General features: G+C 39.4%; 1 protein-coding gene across 3 annotated transcripts in view; it reads right to left on the bottom strand.

The window, feature by feature from the left end:
• VEPH1 (ventricular zone expressed PH domain containing 1) overlaps window positions 1-24,331 on the bottom strand; it is a 138,080-nt gene that overhangs the window by 15,430 nt on the left and 98,319 nt on the right. For all 3 annotated transcript variants that reach the window (XM_053461392.1, XM_053461391.1, XM_053461393.1), the window contains one exon: window positions 4,280-4,397. In XM_053461392.1, coding sequence (XP_053317367.1) covers window positions 4,280-4,397 — 118 coding nt within the window. The remainder of the gene's footprint in view (window positions 1-4,279; window positions 4,398-24,331) is intronic.

Below are 24,331 nucleotides of genomic sequence, written 5' to 3'. Positions count from 1 at the left end.
ATCTATCATGGGTGGGATGGTGGAACTGTAGCTGGAAAGTTAACTGAAGAAGCAAGGCAACTTTCCACAGATATAAAGTATCAAACATAAGAACCTCATGAGTCATATTAAATATAACTGTCTTGAACGTGTTCATGTTTTTATAAATTAGGATTAGGAATTTCTTTCCCAAATTACCCAATATTGTTTATTGCAGACGAAGATCTTATGGTCTTAACATATTCTATAGAGAGATGTTTACTTTATGAAACAGGCAAATGGAAATGAAGTGTTCTAATTAGTAGTAAAATTATGCTTGTTTTAAATAATTTGTGAAGTGCCGGCAGGGGAGGCTGTCTGAGCGTATCAGAGAGTAGGATACAGGTCCCCTGCACCGCTGCGGGGCATCTTTATCCTAACCCCGCTGCCTGCCCGGCGCCCGGAACTGCATGTCCCGGGCGTTGGGCCCTAGACCCCGGATATATGCCGCACCCCCACTTTAAAGACTTAAAGTAGGGGGAAAAAGTGCGACCTATATTCGAGCCAATATGGTAGAAATGTCTTTAATGGAGGATTTAATTTGCAGTGCAATAACCAAATAAACTAAGTTGTCAACAAGTACACTTGTAAAGTTTCAACAGTGAAGTCACCCAGCCTTGTGGGAGTCTGTGGTTTACCAAGTAGCAGCAGAAAACAACAAGAGGTTCTGAGAACTGCAACAAAGTACTACCGCAGCCCACACACATCTAAATCATACAATAATGAAGAATACTAAAAAAATAAACACTTTCTCTTAGACTTGTGCATGGCGGGCAAAATCACTTCGGACAATTTTTTTTTGTTTTGCTGCGTTTGTTTTCGGGCAACAAAGTTTGGCACAGACAAAATTCAGGGGTTTTTTTTTGATCCGGAATGAGATTCAGGGGGAGTTCTCAAAAGGAGAGGTCCCTGACACCTTAAAAAAGGTTGCCCCAGTAAGGTCAAAGAGGTGCAGCAGCAGTAGTAGAGGACTAGGACTGGGTCTAGGCAGGCAGACACTGGCAGATGAATTTCAACCACAACATTATAGAAATTATTAAAAAAAAATGTTCCCCCAGAGTAAGGACAGGCAAAGTGGTGCAGCAGCAGCAGCAGTAGTAGAGGACTGGCCTGGGCAGGCAGATGATGGGCACATGCAGCCCCTTGGAGCAGGATTGAATTTCCCCAATATTATATATTGCATATTATAATGCCAGGTTTTATCACCAATGTTTACTTATCAATGAAAAATAATAGATGATATGATAAAAAGATAAAAAGTGAATGTGTCCACAAATTACAGGTTTGGCTAGTAGCATAAATGGGCAACTGTCTTAATTAACAACTCTACTCAGGAACAGGGGGAAATGTCTGCTGCAGTCCCTGTAATGCACTACAGTAGCCACTACAGCTTCTCCAATCCAGCCTACAACAGTATATTTTCTACACTAAAATAAACTATTAATTTACTTGCAGTATGGTAGGTGAGCAATTGGCATCGATCCCAGGGCTCTGTTCTTCCACACCAAACTCATACAACCATGTTTTTATGGACCTTGCTTTGTGGACCACTATATGGACAAAAGTGTTGGGTTTGGGTTGGGCTTCTTACTTCCAGTGAAGGAAAATCTTAATGCTTCAGCATACCAAGACATTTTGGACAATTATATGCTTCCAACTTTGTGGGAACAGTTTGAGGAAGGACCTTTTCTTTTCCAGCATGACTGTGCCCCAGTGTACAAAGTAAGGTCCATAAAGACATGGTTGGATGAGTTGTGTGGAAGAACTTGACCGGCCGCACAGAGCCATGACCTCTACCCCATCAAAAACATTTGGGATGAACTGGAATGGAGATTGTGAGCCAACCCTTTCTCATCCAACATCAGTGCCTGACCTTGCATTGCTCTACTGGATGAATGTGCAAAAATTCCCACATAAACACTCCAAAAGCTTTCCCAGAAGAATAGAAACTGTTATAGCTGCAAAAGGGGAACCAACTATAGATTGTAAGCTTGTTTGAGCAGGGCCCTCCTCACCTGTTGTCTCTGTAAGTCAATTTGTTATGTTACATACTACTTGTTATGTCCTGTCTACCCACTGTACAGCGCTACAGAATTTGATGGCATTATATAAAACAATAAATAATAATAAACAATTCTATATTAATGTCTATGTATTTAGAATGTGATGTCATAAAACTCCCTGTTGGTTTAATGGTCAGGTGTCCCAATACTTTTGTCCATATAGTGAACCCCTGAACACATGTAGTGAGTGCAGCAACATGCGCTGCACATTTAGGGACAGTCAAATTGGTTCACTCGAGGAGGTGGGAACGGTAAAAGTGAGGCTGCTCTTACAGCAAGAAAGCTGCTGGCAAGGTAGTGACTGAGTCAGTGACTATGTATGTTGTATGTTAACATGAATTTGTATGTGCAAGTGTGTGTATGTTAGCATGAATATGTTTGTGGAAATCCATGTGTGTTAGCATGAATGTGTATGTGCAAGTGTATATGTGTTAGCATGAATCTATGTGCAAGTGTGCTAGAGAGTGTATTAGTGTGGGTGTATACGTGTGATAATGTATGTAAATATGTGTACCAGTGTACACTTTGGTTGCCTAGGAAGAGGGCAAAGTGCCAATGGGGCCACATAGCTTTACCTGCCCCCTGGGCCAGAAGGTGCCAGCCCACCCCTGTATGTACTAAAGGTTCCACTGCAAATTATACATTTATTGGTAATGGATCTTTTGCAATCCAGTATTAACAAGGTTAAATAGTTCCATACACAAAAATACTATCACTGTCTTTACTCCGTCTCCATGGATGCTCTTTCAGATATGCAGGGTAACATTACATTACCCATAGCAAGCGATATACAATATGTCTGTGGCAGCCAGCCATCTGTCTTCCAGGCCCCAGGATAGACAGCCTACGGTCATATTTACCGATATCTCAGGTAATGTCTGCCGTCTGTGGCTACATATTTCAGTGACCAGCCAAAAACATTTGTTCAAGTAGTCTCAGAAGAAAATAACAAAGGTTTAAAGCATTCCATTGATGTTCTCCAATTAAGTTGATGTGCTGTTTGTGGTGAAAGGTGTTTAAAATGATGTGACAGATAACTTTTGAATGCTTAGAATATATTTTCCATACATTTTCCATGTATTAAAAGATTACAAATTATATTTTAAACAAAGTTTATATATAAGCAAAAAAAATTACACTATAAGTTGGTGCCAATAAGTTTGTTTTATGTTATTCAATTGTCATGCTTAAGAAACTGTGGTAGATTCAAATAACAATTGTGTCGCTGTGCATTCCTGGCTTTTGGATCCTGCAGCAAAGGATTTACCTGTTATGTTTTCTGAGTGTGTGAATAATAAGTCACTACATACTGTGTATTTACACAATGTATAATATTGTATTATGCTTTCAAATCTTCGATAATATCATCATCACCTTTCACTACATCATATTGTGGCTACACTCGGAACCAACCAAATGCGGCTTTTTTATATCACTACCCTCCGTATTAGGAGAAGCAAGCCAGTAACAAGGTAACAAACATACAAGAAGGTTTCATCTGCCATTAATGGGATCATTTGGATTTATGAAACTAGGATAAATGTTGGTGTCATCAGGGTAAGCCTTGCGTGTTCCTTTTTGTCTGATCACATAATAATAAGGTCTCAGAGAAGGTAATTTAAGGCCTTAATAGCTAGATGAGCCTGGATCTGGCTACAATGAGAAATTAAATTATAGGATGAGGCAAAGTGAGATTCAAAAGAAGGTAAACATTTACAGATAAGAGCCATTCAATCCCTCCAGTTTGCTCTGTTTTGTATAGCATCTCTAAATGTACTGGAACTTTGGCCTTGTATTATTTTCAGGATAGCACTATGCCATTTCCACACACACTTACATTCAAAGACATCAAAACGTCTATTAAGGTTATAGTTTCAGCTACACAATCCAACACATGCAACATACAGTATGCACATAGAATATTGGCTAATCTAGCTGGCTGCACGGGGCATTGAACAGCCAGGGGATGCCATTATGAGTTATTTCCTTTGTCATAGAGCAAGTGCATTCATCAATTCAAACATGGAGACATTTTAATTAAATGCACTATTTGCCCAGTAATAAACATGGAAAAAGAACACATAACATAGTGTGTGATCTGAAATGAACATCCTCTATAAACCCAAGCAAGGTTTCATTACCCTTCAACATAAAGTGCCTTCTTGCGTGGCGGCACAGCTTGAATAATTATTTCTTACCTGTTGCCTTTTCAGGATTGTTGCACATAAAACACTGCCAAGACCCTGTTTCTTCACTAAATCCAAAAAGATCAAAAAACCTCACTTCTTCCAGATGCATATGAACAAGTTCCAGATCCTGGGACCCAAAACAAAAAAAAAAAACAAAAAAATTAATGCTTTCAAATGAAAAACCAGAAAATGATTAATTTTGCATTAAAGACACATCACCATATTTTAATAAAAATAATTTTTTTAAATTATTTTTGTTTTATGGATGGCAATTTTAAAACTGATTTCACTTTTTCTTACAGTGTTGATAAATGTGTTTCCCATCTATACAAATAGAAGCAGAGCCTCATTCATAACCAGCTATAAGTTTTGGTGAGAGGAATCCAATCATACCCAACTAGGTCCTTTCTCTGTCCAGTAGAATGGAATGTTAATACTTACACCAAATAGCTTATTTCATTTAGTGTTGACTGTCTATAGTTAAATACTTTCCACTGTCCTGGGTTATTCACCTTAGAATGTTTAGGGTTACAATTTAAAATTTGGTATATTAAGTAATTGCAAGCTTAGTAAGACTTGTTCCAACAGCTAGCAATAAACACAATCTATTACAAATGACTAATTGCTGGTAGAACTCATCTGATGATAGTTGTAGTTAACAGAATTACTGCACGTCTTTGAGAATAATATGCACAAGGTTGTTTACATGTGTATGACAGACATATGAAAAATATGTCTCTTTAAAATATGAAATAATGTGGGTATTATCCACACAATTTTATGCTGCCCTATTGTAACATTTTCATCACCCTCAAAAAATTTTTATAGACAATATTTTTCTGCCTCAAAATAAAAGAAAATATATTAACCATTAGTGGTGTTTATTGTTTTTTTGAGATTTTAGCCATTTTGGAAAAAAAAGAAGTTTCTTATGGAACTTAAAACGTAGCCAAAACATTAAGATAAATGACACTGGATTAAATAAAAGTAGTTTTGTTATATGACTATGACACTAGTGCCAAGTAGAAAGCTGGAATCAATTTCATGTATTTTTCATGTCAACAACCATAATGACTAAAGTGACTTCACCTACAAACAATGGAACAAAGAACCTTTTCTTAGTTACAAATATAATTGTTTGAAAATTAAGCTCCAATTACCTAAAATGTCACTATGATAACTATCTCCAAAGTAAAGCTTGACATTTTAACATATAAATAAGACAAAACAATAAGACAAGCCATATAGGCACCATATTGTACCAAGGACACAAAACTTTAGTAAACCTAGTAGAATTTATTGACAATGTCTTTTGTGCAACGTATGGTGAATATATGTGAATTGAAATATTATGAAGAGGTTACCTGACAATTCCTCCATTTTCCCCTTCAATGGATTAATATATTACACACTTAGAGTAATTCTTAAAATTAAGTGTGTTTGTATGTCTGTGAATCTTGAATTTGCTGAAGCAGCCCTTTCCTTATCATATGCCAGAGACCTTTCTCATGAGCATATGCTTACCTTTCTACCTTTTACAGTACCATGGCCTACTACACCCTCTCATATACTTATCTCTGTTATACTGTATACCAAACCTGCACCTGATAGGCCCAACCAATAACACCAAAACACACTACATGTGCAATGTTAACATTTACCAAAAGGTACTGAAAAGAAATCCCATAAAAAGCACAGAGAGGACCTTGTCATCGTACAAATATGGCAATCCAGCAAATGCCCGGTAACCTGGATTTAGTTGGCGTGTGTCACTTATCTTTGCTGCTGCTAAGCTGAAGTCAAGCCCTGGATATTAAGAGGAAGGGCTGCATGACTGGGCCTAGTCTAACAGAAAGCTTGTTGCCAGTCCTTAGGGGGTCAGATAAAGGACACCCTATGGGGTTCCTCGGCTGGTTGGGTGGGGTTTTTTGGCTGTCTATTTAGGTGACCCCTTTTTCCCGCCGCTGGTCAGATACTTTGACCAGCGCTTAAAGCAGTGAATCCCCGCCCTCCCTCCCCTTTTTTAATTGTCTCCTTCTTAATTTTATTTTAGCTATGGCGGATGTTTTGAGATAGGTATGCTGTGTTTTATTGGTTGTTATACCATTCAGTTATGTGTATTTCAGTTTCTCCACGGGTTCAGTCCCTGGGGGAACTTTAAAGGGTAGGGTGTTCCGACCCAGCGGTCTCCGCATGGTATTTGGCGGGATATCCCTACAAAATGTTATCTGGTTTTAAAATGTGATGTATGCATAACCTATCTCATATCTTCTTTTATTTCTTTATTTGTCACAGTAATAAAGCGCTGTGGCCTTACACTTTTCCAACGACCTCATGTCTCACGTGTTTTATTTTATGTATTCAGCTGTATGTTATAGATAGTGCCCGAGTCATGTGACTCTTCATCTTACTCTATGAAAGCTGACTTAAAAAAAGGTGTTAGAAAATCCATTTTACGACTAGCATGACAGTTGCGTCCTTGTGATTTATAGGAATGGATCTATGCCACCAGTTGATCGCCTTTCTCTTGGTCTAGAAATTCAATGATTGAAAACACCAAGGTATAATGTCAGAGCCTGGTTCCTTCTCCAATTACAGGTGACAGTGCTCCCTTCTTGTAAAACCAACTGGATCCTGACCAATGCAGGAATATCGAGGGTAAAATATAGCAGCGATAGGAACAAGGAACCCCCAAATTATTCCAACAAGAGCCCCCGCCCTCATTAAAAATCCATCTGGTAATTGTTATATTTGGTTAAAAAGGAATTATTTTGCTTTGAGAAAAACAAAACACCCTCTAATTATCATGCTGAAATCAACACAGTTGGGCAAGCAAAATACTGGTGGTTAGGTAAGTCTCATTGCTTGGGGGTATACGCAGTTTATTTTTCTGTTTCAATTCCTGATTGTTGGAATTACATGTGATAAATATCTCTGTGTTTCTCCAAATTAATGAAACAATATTCATAGAATATACTTATTTTACGCCATGCATTATCAGTTTCTATACAAAGTTAGTTGCTAACTTCAGTCTACTCTCTGACCCTCTTTTAAATACAATATTGTTATAATAAAATCATTGCACATTTGGCATTCACACATACACACAGCCCTTACCTTACCTTAGGGGTCTAACCTTGATGTTGCTCCTCTGCAGAAGGATGAAGACAGAGTTGGGGGGGGGGCTAGCCAAGCAAGTGGCAAATTAAGTTCAATACAGACAAATGCAAAGTTATGGATTATGGTAAAAGTAATAAAAAGGCAACATATACGTCAAATGGTATTGTCTTGGGACAAACTGCTAAGGAGTAGGATTGAAGAATAATTGTAAACAACAGACTTAGCAACAGTGTGCAATGCCAGTCAGCAGCTGCAAAGGCCAATAAGATATTGGCATGTATAAAATTGGGTATTGATTCGCAGAAGGAGGATATCATATTGCCTCTTTATAAGTCAATGGTAAGACCTCACCTAGAATATGCAGTGCAATTCTGGGCACTGGTCCTGAAAAAGGACATTATAGAACCAGAAATGGGGCAAAGGAGGGCTACAAAATTAATAAGGGCATTGGCAGATCTTAGTTAAAAATTCTGAAAAAATATCTTAATTGGGATTTTTCATTGCCTTCTTTTGGATCTAAATTAGGAAGGTTAGGTCGAAGGGTTGAACTTGATAGCACTTTTTCAACCTAAATTACTATGCTACTAAAATGAGGAATCCTGTTTCATTTACCTGCAGTCTTTGTGGTATATTTAGGTTTTATACTAAATCATAATTTCCCCCCTTCCTTCCCAGGCTACACCTCTTCTATTGTAAACCCTAACCCTTCCTTTTTTTGTCTCACTCCTTCTCTTTAGGCTCAACAATTTCCTCTTTGAGCTCCATATCTTCTTTTGTGTCCAAACAGTGCAAACTTTGTCCCCAAACAGCATAACAGTACAATTTTTGTGCCCAACCATCTTTTTTCTGCCATCTTCATCCCTAACCAGCTTCCCAGTGACATCTTTGTCCCCAGACAGCTTGTCTCTGCCATGTTTGTACACACTCCAGACAAGTGGCACCAGTCAGCATCAGCGAAGAAGGTATAAATCTTTTTATTATCCCCCCACTACCTGACTGCGGTCTGTGCATTTCTGCACAAGGGTGGAGCAAAATTGGAGGAATGAGGAGAGGCCGTCCCTGTGGCTATGCCTTTTTTGCAGTGTGGCCAGTAATGCAGATAGATTAGTGGAGAAAGAGAGGTGCAGAAACGCTTCTCCCATTTCCACAAACCTATCTATTTACGAACCCCCGGGGCCTATGTAAGGGCCGGCTCTGGGTAGAGACAGCTTTTTAAGCCACCTCCTGTAAAGTGACGCCCAAGATACAGCCCTGTCTGGACCCTTGAACACAAGAGTTGGGTGGATTGATAATGCCCGAATGTGCAGAATTTTAATCTCAAAACTCCAGAACAAATAATTTTAGCGTGGATCATCTCTTGTTGTGGTGAATGTTACTTAACAGTGTGCATATCAATTAAAGTCAGGGATGGCACTGGTGTATGCAGAGGTCGATGCAAACCAATTTATGAGGCTGATTTTTCATTTCAAAAACAAAATATTAAAAAAGTCTTGTACACATGCAAATACACTCACAACTGAATGTAGTCCAAGAGTCAGCCCTATGACATTGAGCAGTTTCAACTTCAAGAGTACTCTGCTGGTCCAGGAGTAAATTATCCTTTATGCGTAAGATGGTAAGGGCTTTGTGCTTTTATATGTGTTACACTTATATATATATATATATATATATATATATATATACACACACACATTATTTTCTCTTTTGAAGCCAGATTCTATAAAAAAGATCTGTCTCCAAAAGCGTTACACAATCTACCAATTAAGTTACAACTAACTTACATATCAAGCATGGCAGTAGCTGGAGTTTCCGACATCAGAAACACATCTTGGTGTTTTTCATGAAGTTTTAAAACCATTTCTGCTATATAACACTTTATTCCCCAAACTCACATAATACATAGTTGTGTCATTTACTGAAAACGTACACACATCTGGAAATGCTTTATTTACTGGCATATGCAGACTGATTGACTATTTCATCCAAATACCTCCTCTGTGGCATAATCATGTTGTACTGCAAAATCTGCTAGCATACTGCTAAGTGCTGGGCCAGAGTGATATATTAAATGTTCTGTCTGGCCAGCTATGTTCAGACCCACAAGGGCCAAAGAATTCGGAAGGCCATAAGAAACAAAAACAACAACAATTGTTAAAGGCCTTATTTTAAATTCAGAAACGTTGTTCTTGATTTAGAAAAGAACAAAATAAATCTTGCTTTTTTTGTTTGATAAGGAGCCTCACGGAAAATGTTCTGAGAATCAATACATTTTACATTATAGTAAGTGGATTAACTGTATAAAGCATTATCTAGAAGCATTTGCAATTAAGATTTTAATCTCTGCGTCTACGTGGATTGAACTGTCAATGAATACACCATAATAATTGATCAATCGTGTTTAAGCCAGGTTTTTTTTTCAACTAAAGGAAAAAATATAAAAGAGATAAAAAGATCAATGGAGTAATGGGGTACTGTAAGATAAAACCATTGCTATTAAAGAGTGATGATAATAACCAGCATACAATTTTTTGAACATTTTTATGAGAACCTACTAGATCTAATTTACAGACTTTTAATAACTAGAGATTCCCATATTGGTCTGAAACTTATGTTTACCTATAATGTTTTTTTCTGATTAATAGACAATTTCAGTTTAGGGCAAGTTTTCTTATAACTTGAACAATTCAATTGCAAAAAAACCTGAAATCTTTGGAGGGGGGGTACACCCTCTTATGAATGGGGCTGTGTTCAGAATTAACCAATCACATTCAAACTCATGTTAAATAGAAGTCATTACACACCTGTCATCATTTAAAGTTACTCTGATGAATCACAAATAAAGTTTGCTTAGTTGCATCTCAGAGCAAAAGCCATGGCCCGCAAAGAGCTTCCAAAGCATCAGAGGGATCTCATTGTTGAAAGATATCGGTCAGGAGAAGGGTACAAAAGAATTTCCAAAGCATTAGATATACCATGGAACACAGTGAAGACATTCATCATCAAGTGGAGACAATATGGCACAACAGAGACATTACAAAGAACTGGGCATTCCTCCATAATGGATTGATTAAAAGACGAGAAGAAAACTGGTCATGGAGGCTTACAAGAGTCCTACTGCAACATTAAAGGAACTGTAGGAATTTCTGGCAAGTAGTGGCTGTGTGCTACATGTGACAACAATCTCCCGTATTCTTCATATGAATGGGCTATGGGGTAGGGTGGCAAGACAGAAGCCTTTTCTTAGAAAGAAAAACACCCAAGCCGGCTGAAGCTGCAAAAACAAAGTCCCCCAAAAGCATGTGGGAAAATGTGTTATGGTCTGATGAAACCAAAGTTTAACTTTTTGGCCATAATTCCAAATGATATGTTTGGCGCAAAAACAACACTGCACATCACCCAACAGTGAAGCATGGTGGTGGCAGCATCATGCTTTGAGGCTGTTTTTCTTCAACTGAAACCGGGGCCTTAGTCAGGGTGGAGGGAATTATGAACAGTTCCAAATACCAGGCAATTTTGGCCCAAAACCTTCAGACGTCCGTTAGGAAGCTGAAGATGAAGAGGAAGTTCACCTTTCAACACGACAACAACCCACAGCACACATCCAAATCCAGAAATGCATGGCTTCACCAGAAGAAGATTGACGTTTTGGAATGGCCCAGCCAGAGCCCAGACCTGAATCCAATTGAACATCGGTGGGGTGATCTGAAGAGGGCTGTGCACAGGAGATGTCCTCGCAATCTGACAGATTTGGAGCGCTTTTGCAAAGAAGAGTGGGCAAATATTGCCACGTCAAGATGTTCTACGCTAATAGACTCCTACCCAAAAAGACTGATTGCTGTAATAAAATCAAAAGGTACTTCAAAGTATTAGTTTAAGGGTGTGCACACTTATGCAACCAGGTTATTGTGAGCCCCCCTCAAAGATTTGTTTTGCAATTGAATTTTTCACGTTATAGGTCACAAAAAGGTGGAAAAAGTTCTGACATGATTTAACGTCACAAGAACCTGTATGCATTTGCATATATAACACACAGACCAAATTTCTCACCCTCTCTCTCACCAACCCAAACTCCCTCAGATCCCACTCATAGGCCAACTGTACAGAGGCTTCTACTGCTTAGCTCTACTGTTTATCACGGCAACCAAAGAAAATGGATTTCACATCATCTAATGTTTCTTGATATAGCCCCTGCAGTATATACTAGATTTGAGTGCCGGCCAAGTCTTCGTGTTCGTCTTTGTGAGGAAAAACCCTTTGTATTCAACAAATTTTCGCTCGCTTACGTGTTCTTTTTGGGGGCGAATATTCGTGTACGTTCTTCATGTTCGTTTTTTATTCTGTGTTTTTTGACGTTTTTTTTTTAGCAGGGGTTAATATGGACTTACGACGGTAACATTACGCAGCAGCCTTGGCGCCAGGATTTTTAAGGTCCATAACAGCGGCTCTATTGGTCGTCGGCAGGGGCCTCTTCTGAAATCGACCAATTAAGGGCACATACTAACAAACTTGGTTAGGTTTGCTATTTAGTAACCGTTTAAATTTGCGATAGTAAATGTGCTTAAAGTGTGAATAAAACTTTTCTGGGATGATTTTTTATACCTATAATTTTTTTGGCCAAATACCAAATATTTAAAAATGAGAAAATTGGTTCATTTAGTGCACACCCTCCAGTTCCCCAGGGTCAGCAAAACAGATTCCATACCAAAACAAAAGTCAGACCTAGAATTTATTTTCTTTTCAAATTTGTACCTTATACCTCCCAAGTGGGACATTGCAGAAACTGTTAGAGCCATCATCAGACTGGAGACATTTTCACTCTAGCAGCTAATTTGAAAAGTTAAGCCTAGCTTTGTCTGTAGTGTCTTAAGAGTCTATAAAACCTCACCTCTTTTGGATGTCCTGAAACCAACTGACAGTTGAGAACACCAATTTCTGCTAAAATTTAAGAAGAGTTTTTGCTAGACTTGGGCACCAGGGTGGTCTTCGTGCTCTTCTTCGGCAAAAAAAAATCTTCGTATTCCGAGAATATTCGCCCGTTCCTGTCTTCTCTTCGGGCGAATATTCGTGGACATTCTTCGTGTTTGTTTTTTCTGGTTTTGTATAAGGGGTTAATACGGGGTTAACACAGTACGGAAGACGCAGCAGCTCTGGTGCCAGGAGTTTAAATGTCCGTATGAGCAACTCTATTGGACGCCACCAATGGTTGATGGCAGACGAGCCCCCTGCTGGCGACCTATAGAGTCGCTCGTACAGACTGGTGCCGTAACTTGACCGGCAGAGACCACTGGTCTCCCTGCTCTATCAGTTAAATGTCCGTACAAGCGACTTTATTGGTCATTCGTACAGACTTTTAACTGTTGCAGCAGGGAGACCAGTGGTCTGTCCCGGCCAAGTTACGGCACCAGGATTTTAAAGGTCTGTACGAGCGACCAATAGAGTCGCTGGTACAGACGTTTAAAATCCTAATGCAGCAACTTGGCTGGTAGAGACCACTGGTCTCCCTTCTCTATCAGTTAAATGTCCGTACAAGCGACTTTATTGGTCATTCGTAGGGAATTTTAACTGTCGCAGCAGGGAGACCAGTGGTCAGGTTGCACCTTAAGGAGTTAAGGGGCCGTGCGAGTGAGCCTATTGGTCGCTTGCACGGCCCTTTAACCTACGGAGCAGAAATCCGTAGGTTCACTGTAAGGAGGTAAAAAGGCTGTGCGAGTGAGCCTATTGGTCACCTGCAGGGTCTTCCTCTGGCATCAACCAATTGGTTGTTGCCAGAGGAGGTCCCTGCAGGCGACCTATAGGCTCACTCGCACTGCCCTTTAACCACTGATGGCGAACCTACGGATTTCCGCTTCCGTCAACTCTTGCGATGCCGCGAAGATAAGGTATGCTAGATGGGGAAGGGACCAGGGAGATTAGTAGACGAAGACGATCACAAAGATTCTTCGTGTTGTGTGTCTTCATCTATGTTTTATCGCCGATATCTTCTCTTCTTCATGTCTTCGGAACGAACACGAAAACGCACTCTTCGTGTTCGTTTTCATGTTCGCCCGAAGACGAATGCACAAGTCTAGTTTTGGCAAGGACCCTCAGAGAATCACACCTGATTATAGGGACAGCTTTTAATTTTTGGGTAAGGGAATTGTATGTAGCTCAGCCTCTACTCTACTTTGCTCTACTCACTTTCCAGCCCTTCCCTGCCTATTGAGTGCTAGACTCACTCCATACATAGGTTGTCCTTTCCCAGCCGGTATCAATGAATGCCACCACACAGCTTACCGTGCTTGACATATTGTTCTATATATAGTTTACTGATCCTGCAGAAAAAAATGGAGAAACAATGTGCACACCTATGCAAACCCCTTGTTTATGCATACGTGAGGCCTACCACTTTTCAACTTTTTCTTATATGATAGAACCATTCTTTTTTCTTTTTAGGAGGCTGGAGGAGCGCCTCATTATTCCAATGGATCCTACTTGGTTTGTCAGCTTGCTGCAAGCTTCAAGCCATGTGTTTATTTGCCATCCTGTTACTCTCCACAGGCACTAGTTTTTCCTTCTGCATTTGTAATGTTTCTGTGTGAAAATTCTTGAATTTCATAGTTGCAAAAGAACCACATACTATAAGAAGTCATGCATATGTTTAGTGTTATAACAATGCAGACTCTGGCATAGATTTGATTTATTTATATGTAGGTACCCAATCCTCAGGACAGAAAAGTGGTTCACATTTCACATGTGGGGTGGGAATTGGGCTTGCCAAAGTAAAAAAAAAGTTTATGTATTAATTTCAATTTTGTTCTTGCAAGGCAGTAATTTATGAAAAATAGTTTGCCATAAGACCTAACACTGATATATGATAAATGTGGAAAAAGACTACTTTTTGACCATTGTTCTCTCTTTTTTAAGTTAATTTTGCAAGAAAGGTAAAATAAACATTTTCAATAATAACATTATAAGCACATTTACATTTCTGTAAAATATTTTCCATGTTTTTTATAAATGTTCTTGTATACAAGAAATAACCTTTGAATGCCCCGCTTGTGATCTTACAATCGAAAATGAATTATATGGATAACAAAACGGTAAGTGGTTGCAGGATGGTTGCAGGGTGCAAAACAGAATGAATAAATAAAATTGGTGGGTTCAATTGTGGCTTGCAGAGAGCCTTGTGTTGCAGGAAAGCAAGACGGGGAGAGAGAGATGATTAAAAGAGCAGGCAAACCTTAGAGTAAAAAAAGGGGAGCAGTTTGGGCTACAGAAGGCCAGATGGGAATTAATGTACAGTGCTGTGAAAATCTATTTGGCCCCCTTCCAAATGTTCTATTTTTTTAATCATTGTCACATTTAAATGTCTAAGATCATCAAACTAATTTTAATATTATATTTCATGTTTAGAAGGAAAAATAATATCCAAACTTACTGGTCCTATGTGAAAAAGTAATTGTCCCCATAGTTACTAGATGAACTAATTAACCAAATGTGATTGATAATTTCATTAGACATACCCAGGCATGATTACTGCCAGCCCCGTTGAATCTAAACATCAATTAACCCCTTAATGACAAAGCTTAGTACACTACTAGGTAATGTAACTTGGTGGGCTTACCCATCTCCTGGTGCTGTTAGCCAATGGCTTCTCAGCCATATAACTTCATAAAGAAACAGTTGGGGTCCAGAAATTCACAAAGACCCACAGCAAGGGTACTGAGAATGACTATATTTATTGAATAAAGCCACAACAACACGGGGCTGACAACAAAGGCATGGAACCATTAATTAGACTTGTGCATTTGTTTTTGTACAAACTTTATTTTTAAGAAAACTGCCTGTTTCATGCATTCTTATGAAGCAACCATAAAGAGGATGATTCCCAATGAAACTGATGAAAAACAAACTGCAAAAGTACAGAAATTCCTCATGATTCGCCAATTTATTGCCACCATAACAAGCCATTTTGGCGCTCCTTCATGAGGTAAAGTGGGAGGGACTGTGTGTAGGAAGGTATATATCAATGACATAGCACTTGGTGTTGCTGGAAAGCTAGAAGGGGGAATGGTGGTAACTGCCTTATTGGATCGTATTGCTCCAAGTATTTGGTGCCCAATAGAGGAACTATCTTTGCTGTAACTCTGGGTGCTGCATTTTTGCTGTGTATATTCCTGGTGAATGACCTTGGCTTCTCTGGTTTTCACGTTTTTGCTCTTAATACTGTGTTTGCCCCTAGCTACCTTAGGCTACTTGTGTTTCTTTAATCCACAACTACGTTGACTATATTCCTGCCAATCGAATACTTGTAATACCTGTCTCTGCGTCTCTCCAGTTGCTGTCACAGAATCTTCTTCCCTAGGTGTCCAGTGTGTGGTAAGCAACAATGTGCTAGTGGCAGCTGAGTAACCCTAGGCTCAACCAAAGAGGAAATGGGGATATCATAGGTGAATACCCTACCATTAGGAGCAGGGACAGTCCAAAAGCTCTCTTTTAGACTTACGTTACACTATGTTACGTCTTTCAGCATTTAAAAGTTTATGTGAAATTGATAGCTATTTAGAAGAAGAAAAATGTGTTTGATTTAAATAATTTAGTTTACAAACACGTTTCTGCTATTTCTATCAACATTATCATGGTGTTTATGGCTGCAGTCATACACAGTAAACCTTTTGAGCTCCTAGAAAATGTGCTTGTGAGAGAAAGTATATTCTTAACTACAATGTAATGGTTAAAAAAAGTTAACTTTTTTTATCTCTACATGGACAGCTAAGGTTCTCTCATTGGAACTTATTCCTGTCCCTGACAGCACCACTAAAGAAGGGTGCATATTAAAATACTATGTGTGTACTTAAAAAAATAAAACACTTACCTAAAGCCTCAGTTTATGACAATTCTTGCCAATAATTTGCTTGAAATATATGGGATTTCCGTTAACAGATCCCAACCTTCAGCATCTCCAAGCCAGCGCAGGAGCTGACTAGAGGTAAGTATTTCACATTCATGAAGATGTGTTTCTGCTCCTCTTTATCTCTGTGAATCTGTCTACATTATACTGGCTTCTTGGAGTACTTCTACAAAAGGACAGAGCCACGGCGAGCTCTACGGAGACAGCGGTAGGCAGAGAAGGTAGGGAGACATTGGCAGAGAGCATGAGAGTGTGAGAGAGTATGAGTGATGGTGAGTGACAACTAATTTAGTTTCCAAATGGAAAAGCCTTCAGAATTTTGTCCCAAACGAAAGGGCGAGAAACAAAGTTTGTTGTCTAAAAATGAATGAACCAAAAAGCGAAACAAAAATTTGACACAAAGTTATTGAGGTCACTGGAAGCTTCGCCATATTGGTCTTCCCCAAACGTCCACTCAATTTTATGTGGTGGCACCAGAAAGTTGCCATCACGTAAAGTCTTCAGCAAGGTAAGCTGTCAAGATTTTTAGGGGCAAAAAGCTTCTCAGTGTCATCTTTTTCCCCAAGTAATGGGGAAAATTATATGCACTGGAAAAGACAGCATCTAAGAGGGAATATGATAAGATGATATAAATATATGCAGGGCCAATATAACAAACTCTTCAGTGACCTGTTCATTTACAGAAATATACAAAGAACAAGAGGTCACCCTCTGAGACTGGAAGAGCTGAGATTTCATAGATGACAAAGGAAGGGATTCTTTACAGTGAGGACAATAAAGGTATGGAATTCACTGCCAAGGGAGGTGATGTTATCAAATATATTAGATGCCTTCAAAAGGGGTCTAGATATTTTTTTAGAAAGGCACGACATACAGGGCTATAAATAGAATTAATATTTTAGAGCTTCTTGATCCAAGGAGAAATCCGATTGCCTTTTGGTGTCAAGGAGGAATGCCCCCTGATGGTAGAATTCGAAGTAGCTTAATTAGGGGTTATTTGCCTTCTTTTGGATCAAGAGTAGGAAGGTTAGGTAGAAGGGTAGAATAACTTTATGGACTTGGGTCTTTTTTCAACCTTATGTAATTATGTATTGTATAGGAAGACTCAGACAAGACCAAGTGTTTTTGCATTACACAGATTTTTAGTGAAATTCACTAAGGTTTCTCTGTGTAGAAAATAGATGTTTTGAGGTTTACATGGTTAAATGAACACATGACGATTAGCGAAAGTATGTAAATATTTGAAAAATAAAAGTTGAAGAATCTATTTTAGTTTAAGCACAGAAAAAATTATTGTACCTCCTTTATACTAATTTTTAGACATTGCTTCTGCCTACTGACCACTGACACCATTTACCTATTCTTCAAAGAACTGAGTACGTAGTCATTGCTCTTGTGGATAGTGTAATGTTATTTTTAAAGAAATTGTGCCTTTAAAAATTGTTGTACACAAACTGATATATGACTTTTCTGTCGAGACATCACAAGGGATATACATTCCCATAGAAGTTCATTATTCTGCATTAAATTGCCCTTAAATCATAAAATTCTCCCCTATAAAACTCTACAGATGTGTTTTATCTTCAATTCTTGGGCAAAAGGTTAAGGAATTACTCTGCCTGCAAGTCTCTACTTTTTCCCTCTGACCTCCCCACTTTGTGTAAGAAAGCCATTTCCTCTGCATTACTGAGCATTTACAGAAAGTTTGTTATTCAAGAATGCTGATTCAAGCTGCCTTTGCCAAGGTTATGCAATATATCTTCTGGAAACAGTATCTGGTTAATATTCAAAGGCAGAACTACTGTAAAGCCGCTTGCATCATAATATGTAGGCAATCTGTAAGCACAGAGCAGATGTTTCTTCCTATCAGTGAGTCTGTGCGGCTCCTAAAAAAGTACGTTTGGATCAGAACCAAGGTAAATAACCAAGTTGAATCACAGTTAATGACAATCTTGAGAAGTCACATTCAATAGTAACTTTGTATTTTGCTAGTAATTGTATAATCTAGTTATCTTGCCATTACCTAGGTTTTCTATAGTTTATAAATAGGCCTGTCTCAATGATTAAATATATATGTTCAGCAGCACATTGTGCCTGTTATAGCTTTTATTTTGTGGAATCTGCAGACTCAGTTGCTTATTGATATTGTTGCATTACACTACAGAGAGAGTAGAGGTACCGTGAGCATACAAAGACAGGTCATCCCTTGTTCACTCTGTGGTGTCCAACAGCAACCTCACCTAGAGAAAAAAAAAATCAAGTTGCAAGACATTCTTTCAGTCCTCCCCATATGCCACTCATCAGGAGGATGACACACAGGGCTGGTCCAAAATAATTCACCCTTTGTGAAAGATTTTGAACCAGCCCAGAGAGGCAGTGGGGATATGTATGTGTAAGTGTGTGGGAACATTGATGTGTATGTTTAAGTGTTAGTGTGTGTAAGAGGGAGCACGTGTTAACATGAGTGTGTAAGCGCGTGTTAGAATGAGGGTATGTGTGTTACTGAGTATGTGGGTGTGCATGCCTGTTGGCATGAGTGTGTAAGTCTGCAAATGTGAGAGAGTCTGTTAAAATGTGTGCTAATGTGTATGTGAGTAACAGAGGGGTGCCAAATACTCTAGGTACATCCCAGCTTTCCAGTACAACTCCTATGTGACTATTATTTAAGACCATTAACCACCTCTCAAGACACAGAAGTTCCAAAAGGGAGTCCTCCTAAGTACCAGGCCTGGCAGACAAGAAGACTGCCCCATCATCTCTATCTATATATATATATATATATATATATATATATATATATACACATATATACATACACACACCCACTGGCCACTTTATTAGGTACACCTTGCTAGTACAATGTTGGATCCCCTTTTGCCTTCAGAACTGCCTTCATTCTTCGTTACATACTTTCTACAGGGTGCTGGAAACATTTCTCAGATAATTTGGTCCATATGGACATGATGGCATCACGCAGTTGCTGCAGATTTATCAACTGCAGATCCATGATGTGAATTTCCCATTCCACCACATCCCAAAGGTGCTATATTGGATTGAGATCTGGTGACTGTGGAGGCCATTGGAGTACAGTGACCTCATTGTCATGTTCAAGAAACCAGTTTGAGATGATGTGAGCTTTGTGACATGATGCAGTATCCTGCTGGAAGTAGCCATCAGAAGATGGGTACACTGTGGTCATAAATGTATGGACATGGTCAGCAACAATACTCAGGTAGGCTGTCGCGTTTAAACAAAGCTCAATTGGTACTAAGGGGCCCAAAGTGTGCTACGAAAATGTCTCCCACGCCTTAACACTACCACCACCAGCCTGAACCGTTGATACAAGGCAGGATGGATCCATGCTTTCATGTTGTTTAGCCAAAGTCTGACCCTGCCATCTGAATGTCGCGGCTGGAATCGAGACTCATCAGACCAGGCAACAGTCCTCTGACATCAACAAGGTATCTTCCTCCACACAACTGACGTTCTTTTTTCTATTTTTGTGGACCATTCTCTGTAAACCCTGGAGATGGTTGAGCATGAAAATGCTTTGGAAATTCTTTTGTATCCTTCTCCTGATATCTTTCAACAATGAGATCCCTCTGATGCTTTAGAAGCTCTCGGACCATGGCTTCTGCTCTGAGATGCAACTAAATAAATATCAGGTAAATCCTACTAGAACAGCTGAGCTTTATTTATGATTAATCAGAGTCACTTTAAATAATGGCAGGTATGTAATGAGTTCTATTTAACATGAGTTTAAATGTGATTGGTTAATTCTCAAAACAGCCCCAGTTATAAGAGGGTGTGCACTCTTATGCAGCCAGTTTATTGTGAGGTTTTTTTTACCCCCCCCAACTGATTTCAGCTTGTTTTGCAATTGAATTGTTCACGTTATAGGTCACATTAAAGGTGGAAAAAGTTCTGACATTATTCTTTATCTCATTCTTTAAAATCACAAGAACCTGGCATTTTAACAGGGGTGTGTAGACTTTTTATATCCACTGTATCCTTTCCCAAAGTCACTTGTTGTACTAGCCATTCATGTAGAAAGACAGATATCTCTGCCATCCCTCTATGACAAAATACAATCTATTATTACAGAAAAAGAGCTGCTTAAGCAGCTTAGCTGTCATTGTCTCATAGTCTTTGCTACATCAAGAATAAATTCAGCAATCAATGGTGAATTAATGTGTGTATCCTACTCCTTTTTCATACAAATACATTAAATCATAGGAGGAGCTACACAACTTTTTTTTTTCATTTTGTAATCAGGATACTGAAAAGTAGGCTAAAGATACACTATATAGACAAAAGTATTGGGACACAACTCTTAATTATTAAATTCAGGTGCTGCAATCAGACCTTCCACAGGTGTATAAAATCCAGCACCTAGTCATGAGTTCCAAACTTCCACTGGCATTAATATCAGCACAAAAACTTTGCGGTGGGAGCTTCATGAAATGGGTTTCCTTGGCCAAGTAGCTGCATGCAAACATTGTGAAAGAACTTGACTTCCTCACATATGCTCCACTGGATGAATGGGCAAAATTTCCTACAGAAACGCTCCAAAATCTTATGGAAAGCCTTCCCAGAAGGGTGGAAGCTGTTATAGCTGCAAAAAATGGACCAACTACATATTAATGTCTATGTATTTAGAATGCAATGTCCCTGTTGATGTAATCACCAGGTGTCCCAATACTTTTGTCCATATACTGAATATATATATATATATATATATATATATTATTGTGACAAACCCTGTAGCATGAGGGCCATACATGTCACATTTAGGTGTCCTAAGCACAGTCCTCTAGGGCAATCGGAGTCAGGAACACCAGCTTGTAACAAAACAGCACTTTATTTTAACTGCTCAAAACCAAATCATAAAAAGAAAACCTAGCTCCCAATTGGAGCCCTCTCTACCTAAACTATGCTGGTCCAGACTGACCAGCCTAATCACCCACTACCTCGACCTCCCAGCCAGACCCAGCTACGCCAGGCTCTGGAAAACCTCCCCCAGACAGCACACAAAAGGTCCAGGCAGGCATTGCCTCACTTGGCTCAGGGATGGTCTTCTTCAGGGCCTCGCCTTGACCTGGGAGCGCAGTGAACTTCTTCTTCCCCCAACAGTCTCCCTGAGTATCAAGCTCCAGGGACCGGATCCTGCAGACCTCTACCCTCCTGGAGAAGCTCTCCAATTGCTCCACCCCAGGAACCCATATTTACGATCTGCATAGAAATTGTACCCAAATGCCACACTAAGTGGCTCCCTGGGGTTTTCATTGTCACAATATATATATAAAAAATGTTGTTTGTTGTAGTGAATGATAACTTCCCAACATTTTGTTCTAAATTATTTGGTTTGGAATATAGCCTACTGATGTGCTGTGGGACTTGGAAGTAAAATCTCTGCTTACACTGTAGTGGTTTTACACAAATTGAAAGCATTAACAACAGGAGTGCATTTAATCTACAGTGCAACAACAAAAACATACAACCAATGAGGTTTCTTGGTTAGTCTACACTCCCCTTCCGATTTCTTAAAAGAATTATATGTGGCACAAGTGACTCATTTAAAAGTAAGAGGTATGCTCTTTCTTCTTCTGTTATTAATTATTGAGGAAATGTAGCATTTCTAAATAACCACCTCACATTTTCATTAGAACCATTGCACTCTTAGCAATAAACTCTATAAAATACAATAATATATTGATTAAACTACATATACTGGGGTTTTTCAAAGTTTTAACCATTCATAAAACCTTTGTGCCTGAATAGCTTTTTGGAAATAACTCCACTTTTTTTTACAAAATAAAACTTACTTTTTTTTTTTTGCATTTGGCAGGTTGCTAAGCTTTTAATATGTGTTTTACTGGGGGTTCATGATCTATTTTTTAATGCTGTGCAGAGATGTTGCCAGTGCTACTGAGAACCACTTTCTCACTTGGTGTGGTCAGGGCCGGCCCAAGACAAAATGCCGCCTGGGGCAAAGTTTAAAATGCCGCACCCCCCCATTATCTACCCTTCCTCTCCCTGCCGCCCCCCCATTATCTACCCTTCCTCTCCCCCCGGTACTTACCTTTCAGCAGTCCTGCGGTGAGTCTCCCTGCTCGGTCTTGGCGCCGGCTTGTAATGCTGAGCGCCGGAAACGACGGCATCTTCTGGCGCTCAACGTTACAAGCCGGCACCGAGACCGAGCTAGAGGGCTCGCAGAGGAGAGAGAGGGGGGCACCGAGCGGCAGTGGCGTCTCCAGCTTTCATATTTAGGGGGGGCACATGGGGGGCCAGGGACCAAAGTAGGGGGGCCAATTATAAAACGGTACATATACACTATATATATATATATATATATATATATATATATACACACACACACGTTAGACGTGCATTTTTAACTACATAATATGCACTTATCTCTTTGAAGTTAGCCCCTGCTGACAATATATATAAATATTAGACCCTGCCGCCGATATATAGAAATATTACACCCTGCTTCTGATATATATTAATATTAACCCCTGCTGGGGATATATGTTGATATTAGCCCCTGCTGCGGATATATACTTATATTATACCCTGCTGCTGATATACATAAAAATTTTACCCTGCTGCTGATATATATAAATTTTTGACCCTGCTACCAGTATATATTAATATTAGCCCCTACTGCCAATATATATTATTAGTCCCTGCAGCCAATATATATAATTAGCCCCTGCAGCCAATATATATTAATATTAACCCCTGCTGCCGTTATATATATATACACTAGACCCTGCTGCCAATATATGTTAATATTAGCTCCTGCTGCCAATATATATTAGCCCCTGCTGCCGATACATATTAATATTAGCCCCTGCTGCTGGTATATATTAATATTGGACCCTGCTGCCGATATATGTAGTATTGGTCCTTGCTTCCTATATATATTAATATTAGCCCCTGCAGCCAATATATATATTAATATTAGACCCTGTTGCCAATATATAAATATTAGCCCCTGCTGCCAAAACATATATAAATATTTGCCCCTGCTGCCAATATATTTTATAGTGAAAAAATTGGACCCTATCCAAGCATTTCCTTGGGCCCCGCTCATCGCTTCCTTGCATGCAATCACTCCCTCCGCTACCACAACAAAAAAAAGAAATATTTCCCACACTGACTGCAGATCAGGGAAAGACAGTGAGAGTCAGTCCTGCACCGTGACATTGAGAGGTCCTCTCCCCTGTAATCATCCCCAGAGTCCCTTTATCCCCTCATTCACTAAACCATACCGCTCTTTTACTTACACCCTGTAGTTCAGGTATAGATCAAATAAACAACACATGGAAACAGCACATGCAACTAAATGAGATATAAAAAAAACAACTTGTATTTGCAGGTATACATAAATAATGTATGGAAATATAGCCGATACAGATGAACAGAATGACACAACACCCAGCTTTGCAGGTATATATCAATTGGAAATTACATATAAACTCTGCATTAAAGGTATGGATAAAACCCCCTAAATTACAGGCACAGATCACTGGTCACACACCCCAAAGCCAACCCTGGTGTCCACACTGGCCACATAAAACCCGACCAGCACCCAAATTACATATTGTGTCAACTTTCTCCCCAAACAGCTGAACGTACGCCAAGTGTGTCCCATAAACACCTCTCCCTCCTAATCTATCGTATCTACCCCCTCTCCCTCCCAATCTATCCTATCTACTCCCATCTCAATCTATCCTATCTACCCCCTCTCCCTCCCTATCTACCACCTCTGCCTCCCTATATACCTACTCTCCCTCCCAATCTATCCTATCTACCCCCTTCTTCCTCCCAATCTATCCCCTCCCTCCCAATCTATCCCATATACCCCATCTACCCCCTCTCCCTCCCAATCTATCCCATCTACCCCCTCTCCCTCCCAATCTATCCCATCTACCTCCCTATCTATCATATCTATCCCATCTACCCCCTCTCCCTCCCAATCTATCCCCTCTCCCTCCCAATCTATCCCCTCTCCATCTACCCCTTCTCACTTCCTATCTACC

Source organism: Spea bombifrons, chromosome 3, assembly GCF_027358695.1.
Source record: "Spea bombifrons isolate aSpeBom1 chromosome 3, aSpeBom1.2.pri, whole genome shotgun sequence".
NCBI classification, from domain to species: domain Eukaryota; kingdom Metazoa; phylum Chordata; class Amphibia; order Anura; family Pelobatidae; genus Spea; species Spea bombifrons.
This window is presented reverse-complemented; position numbering and strand designations above follow the sequence as displayed.